Below are 6,325 nucleotides of genomic sequence, written 5' to 3' on the forward strand. Positions count from 1 at the left end.
GGTTCCACCTTCACTTTAAAAAAAAAGAAAAGAAAAAAAAACATTGCATATATATTTCTTTAGCCTCTGGCCTAACCTCAGCCTAACCACAAGTTAGCTAAGTTGTAGACGATATAAATCTGCGTCTTAATGATATCACACGTCGGGGTGACGCGCTATCTCGTTCTTTGCACGTGAGAACATGCTTGACACCTTGATCCACCATTTTGCACTTGCTCATATTATTATACTGAAGAAGTAAAATTGTCCACGCAATACGAGATCTTTGCGATTAAACCCCCCACCTCCCCCCCCTTTTTTTTTACTGTCTTCTACCTTTAATTACACTTTTTGATTTTTTTTCACATATTCTGTTTTATTGTTCCACTTTGATGATAACAGGATAACTACAAAATAAAAAAATTTTTTTTGAGACAAATATAACATTTATTTACATTAAAACAATTTTTTGGTTATTTTAAACAAAATTTGTATGTTTTTATTTATTTGTTTATTTGTTTTTTTTATTTCTCTTCCGTAGAATTTTGTTTTAATAAAAATGTGTTTAATTTAAATACATTTATTTGATCTAAATAAACATTAGATTTATTTTTAATAAATTTTAAAAACGGAGAAATAATTTGATTGAGCCAAATAAATTTTTGGTTGATTAAATCTAAAGTTTGGAAACTGTATAGCAATAAATTTAGTTGATTTAAACAAATTTTGTTTAAAATAATTTTTTTTTTGTGTAAAATAACTAAAAATAAATAAAAATATAACCAAAATAAAAAATTCACGATTTCATTTTTTTAAATTCTAATTAAAAAAAAAACTTTTTTTTTTATTTTAACAAGCGAAAAGTTAAATAAATTTGTTCATAGAATAGAAAAAATTGCATTGTTTGATGTATATTATTTTATAAAAATTTTGTTGGTATATATTTACATATTTTACAATGTATTTAAATTTACTTTCGATTTAAATACTTGAAGTAAATATATATATAAAGTTTATATAGAGTTATATGAACTCGCGTGAAAGATAAATTAATGCCACTAGTGACTAAATATATTATAGGATCATAAAGTCATACACATGTTTACATGTACTTAGAAAAATATCGCACAAAGTGTATATTTACGAATATGAAAACTGGTAGCAATATTTCTCACGTTCTCGTATATTTTAAACGAACATTAACTGTATAGTAAGTACGACTAATTATTTTTCAATCCCCCCTTTGAAATGGTACGCAAATCTCTTCTTATCCATTTTGCATAAGAACAGTCATAGATTTTCAAGTTCAACTTATATACTTTAACTTACCAGGAAGTTGGTAAATGGCTGCTTTGATTATTTTTCAAAAATAACTTTTATTTTTTTGCATTAATTTTTTTAAAAATTTAATTACGATTTTATTGAATTTAAATTTAGATACCTACTAGGTATTTCATTAAATATTAATATATTTACTTATTTATTAAATTTTAATTTAGTTACCATTTTATTATATTTCAATTTAGGTACTATTTTATTGTAGTTGAATTTAGTTACTATTTTATAAAATTTGAATTTAGTATATAATTATAATTAGTATATATAATTTGAATTTAGGTAGTATTTTTAAAAATTTTAATTTATTGTTAATTTCTATTTTATTGGATTTGAATTTAAACTGTTATTTATTATTAATTTTGAATGTACCAATGTTACCAATTTTAATACCAATTTATTAAATTTAAATTCAGTTACTATTTTCAAAAATTTTAATTTAGTTACCATTTATTAAATTCGAATTTAATAAAAAATTAAAATCAAAAAATCAAAATTTTAGCTGTTGTAATTGCAATTTGTCTTCAATTGTTGAATTCAAAAAATTTTCATTATAAAATAAAAATATTAAATTTTAATTTCCAAATTCAAAAATCCGGTTCTTTTTAGACAAATCAAAATTATTTAATAATAATTTGGTATTCTCGATGAGCGTTTTTTTCCTTCTGAAAAATAATGTCATTTACTAAAAAAAAAACATATCTAAATAAATTGCATTAAATTAGAAAAAAAAATTTGCATTTAAATGTAAATTTTTATATTTTTAAATAACTAGAAAATTTTGATACATTTGCCACAATTGAAAAACTACAAAAAAAAAAAAACTTGACACAATCAACGAAAAAAAAAAAAAACTGTCAACAGAAAATTATTTTTCCTACAAATCTCACATTTTTTCCCCCGATTTCTAAATTAAATATCGTGAGATAATTTACCAAAATAACGACAGAATATTTAACAAAAATATCAGAAAATATTTTTTTTTTACAAAAATAATAAAAATAAAAAAAAAATTTATCAAAAATTGAAAAAATACTAAAAAGATTTGGCAATATTTTTGTAATATCCTTGTCGACATTTTTTGTATAAATTTTTTTTGAAATCGATATTTAATCATCTTGACGATTATCATCTTGATCTTCGCGATCGCTACTCTCTGAAGATCGACTTGGACTTCGAGCAGGAGGAGTTTCCTGTCTCGTTTGTTGTCGCGGTTGACTTTGTGATCGTCGGCTTTTACTTCGACTGCGTTCACGTTCCTTGTTGTTACTGCTGTTGTTGTTGTTGTTATTATTATTATTATTGATGGTAGATGTTCGCCTGGGAATTTCAACGTTCGCAGGAGGACGATCTTCCTCAAGATCTTGATAATCCTGATCATCATTATGATTATGATGATCATGATCATGATGATCGACATGCATTCGTTCAATTGGCGCCATTTCATTTGAATATTTATCATTTAATTCATCCTCATCCATTCTTCGTAGACGTCGGGCATTGTTGTTGTTGTTATTATTATTATTATTTTTGTTATTGTCGTTGTTGTCCTTATTGTTGTCTTTATTATTATTGTTGTTAATTGTTATTTTTTTATTATTGCGCGCCAAAATTCCAGGACGACGTTCTGGTTTTGTGATAATTTTTCGTGTTGTCGCCGCTGTTGTTCTGCGATGACCGCCCCGTCCGCGACGTGAACGACGTGAACGACGTGCGCCACGACCGCGACGTCCTTTACGCATGCGACGCGAACCCTTGCGACGCCTTCTTTTTCTCATACCCTTTTCCTCTGGAATCATTGTGTATGGATTCACGCCAAATGGATCGGGATTTAAGGTATAATGGCCCTTGACTCGTCTCAAAATTCCGTATTCCATTCCTCGTTTTAGGGCTGCATTCAGCTGTCAAAAAAAGAACATTTTTAATTAATTCATTCATTTTTTTAGAATTAATTGTTCACGGAAAAAAAATATTTATCTGGAACAGCTATATTTTTCTCTAGAATAGCAAAAATTTTCGTTGTTTTAGTGAAACATATCGCTATTCTAGTGAAACTTATCGCTGTTACAGGTAAAGATTTTTTCCGTTCTGTTTTACCGATAAATGATAATGTGTGATTTTAATACAATTAAATCTGTTTTACCGATAAATGATTAAGTGATTTTAATACAGTTAAATCTGTTTTACCGATTAATGATAATGTGTTTAAAACAGTCAAATCTATTTTACCGATGCAGATTTAACAGTTTAAATAAGTAATAATAATTATTCGACTTAATGAGAAATATAACTGAATTTCAGTAAAAATAATACTGACGTGATTCACTTGCCAAATTCAAAAATATTTCATCAATGAAATCACACTAATTCAAATTTAAAAAGTGGAATTTACTTTCAGACAAATTTTTATTTCATCGAATTATAGAAATAACAATTCAATGACATAAAAATTTGGTTAAATGGAATTTCTGTAATGTAATTAATCGATAAATTAAAAATTGTAAAAATTAAATAAAAATAATTTAATTAATTAATTAATTAATTAAAAATTAAATAAAATTGTAAATTGTTAGATAATAAAAAGTTGTGAAAGAAAAATTCTAACGAAATTAATTTTAGAGCGTATTTACGCGTTTCATTTTTTTTATTAATTAATTAAATTTTAAAATATTTTAACTTCAACTATTTGAAATTAAATAATTAAATTCTAATTTTGTCGTTTTAAATAATGTAATTTTAATTGTTTATTATTATTTATGTTATTATTATCAACTGCTTAAATTTTTAGTTTTTGTTCTTCAGTTTTTTTATGTAATTATTTTTTTTATCTATTGATTTTCTTTTTTTATTTAAAATTATTTTCCTTGTTTTATTTCATGATGAAGATATTTCAAATATTTATTGGAAATATATTGAATAATAAAATAAATAATTAAAATTTTTTAATTTAATGAATGATTATTAAATCAATTTAAATGATCAAAATTTAATTACACTTTTTATATATTTTTTTTTATTTTTTTTATCTATTTTTTATTTTGTAATTAGGTTTCTATTTCTTAATTTTTTTTATTATCCTTATTTAAAAAGATTTTAACACACTCTTTAAATTTGAATTAATTAGAATTTTGAAAGTAACCTAAAAAAAATTGGTGACAAATTATTTTTAAATTAATTTAATTTTTAATTGTACTGAATTTTAACTAATTTATTTTGAGATTTTTTCACCTATAACCTATAAACAATCTCAAAAATGAATTATTTTTGTAAAAAAAATAATAGAAAACAATTCTATTTTTGACAATTTAATTCGAGAAATGAAAAATTTTAATTTTGCAATAAAACACATCATGTTTTTGCAGAAAATAATGCACTTTAAAAAAAATTATTTTTCATAAATACACCAAAAATATATTTATATTATTTTTTTTACATAAGAAAAAAATTTTATTAAATAAATTATTTCTATAAATTAAATTTTTTTCTATTTCATGTCAATGAAATAAATTTAATTTAATAAAAACAGTTTTTATTGAATATTTCTTGTAAATATTTGAAAAAATTGCAAAAATTTTTTTTGTTGAAGTATTAAAAATTGGAAAACTTAACTAAAAATTATGGTATATAATTTGATAAAAAAAAATTCATTTCAAAATCAAAACTTTTAATTTCTCAACTAACCTATAAACAATCTCAAAAATGATTTATTTGCAGAATAAAATTTATCACTTACATTTTTGTTAATTTAACTCAAATAATACAAAATTTGTAATTTTGCAATAAATTATATATGAATTTTTTTAAAAAATTTTTCCTGTAAAATTTATACACCAAAAATATTTTTATATTATTTTTTTTATAAACGAGAAAAATATTTTATTAAATTAATTATTTCTACAAATTAAATTTTTTCCTATTTTCTATCAATGAAATAAATTCAGATTACTAAAAAAAATTAGTTTTTATTAAAAAAATTCTTGTAAATATTATTTACAAAATAAAAATGGCAAAAATGTTTTTTTTTAATATTAAAAATTAGAAAAATTAATATTAAAATATTTAATATTTTTATTAAAAAAATAAACATTTTTAATATTAAGATTTTTTTAAATTAACTAAAAAATATGCTGGAAAATTTACAAAAAAAATTAGAATAAATAATAATAATAATTAAATAATATAATAATAATAATTAATAATTAAATAATTTTTTAATTTTTTTAAAAAATTAAATTTCAAAATAATTTGTAAATCTGTTTGAAAATTGACAAAAAAATACAAACCTGACGTTGAATTGCAGCATCCCCTGCGCGATGTTCTGAAATGATATAATTCATGATATCCTTGGCAGTAGATCCGCGAGTTTCACGAAGACTTCGAATCGCCGATGCCACAAGGGCCGACATTTTTGGTATTGGTTGTCTCATTTTATTTTTTTTTTATTTTTTTTTAATATAATTTTCTTCTCCCAAAAATTCCACTAAATGTAAACGCTCTTCTAAGCTGACTGACTATTTTTTTTTTTGTTGATTCCAAGTTTTTGTCACCACTTTCCACGATGAAAATAATAATAATTATTTTTAAACTTTTTTTTTATTTATTTTTTTAATTCGAATTATACAGAAAATTTGGAAAAAAACTTTTTAAATTGTAAAAGAAACTTTAAACGATGATTTAGTATTGACGGTCCGCAAACGAATAAAATGTCTGTTTGTTGATTCGTTTTTCTTTTGTCGCTCGGTTGCTATGCTAAATTAACGCAATTGTTTTAAACCCATTTTCTCTGCGCTTTTTCAAGAATTTTTTTTTTATTTATTTTACTGATAATAATAATTATTGTTATTATTAATTATTAATTATTAATTATTATTATTAATTTATTTTTAATTTATTTTAAAATCTATTATTAAAAATTAATAAAAGTGTTAATTATATCAAATTTACCAAAAAACGGTTTTAATTATATTTTAACAATAATAATAATAATTTAATTACCAAATTATTATTAATA

The 6,325-nt window shown here is 21.9% G+C and overlaps 1 protein-coding gene across 1 annotated transcript; it reads right to left on the bottom strand.

Annotated features, from left to right (window-relative positions):
* Positions 1–2,054: 2,054 nt before the first annotated feature.
* On the bottom strand, positions 2,055–6,023 carry LOC127288623 (nuclear transcription factor Y subunit alpha-like). The gene is made up of 2 exons (XM_051316200.1): positions 5,598–6,023; positions 2,055–3,215 (listed from the first exon to the last, which is right to left on the bottom strand). Exons 1-2 carry the CDS (start codon positions 5,739–5,741, stop codon positions 2,424–2,426), a joined length of 936 nt encoding a protein of 311 aa, XP_051172157.1. The 5' UTR covers positions 5,742–6,023; the 3' UTR covers positions 2,055–2,423.
* Positions 6,024–6,325: the final 302 nt, after the last annotated feature.

The sequence above is a fragment of the Leptopilina boulardi genome, unplaced genomic scaffold, assembly GCF_019393585.1.
Source record: "Leptopilina boulardi isolate dan_hultmark-lab unplaced genomic scaffold, ZJU_Lbou_2.1 LbouV2_392, whole genome shotgun sequence".
In the NCBI taxonomy this organism is placed as follows: domain Eukaryota; kingdom Metazoa; phylum Arthropoda; class Insecta; order Hymenoptera; family Figitidae; genus Leptopilina; species Leptopilina boulardi.

Coding starts and splice junctions, on each gene's coding strand:
- LOC127288623 (XM_051316200.1), bottom strand. CDS start 5,741: ATGAGACAACCAATACCAAAAATGTCGGCCCTTGTGGCATCGGCGATT. Junction 3,216..5,597: donor ATGCTGCAATTCAACGTCAG/GTTTGTATTTTT, acceptor TTTTTTTGACAG/CTGAATGCAGCCCTAAAACG.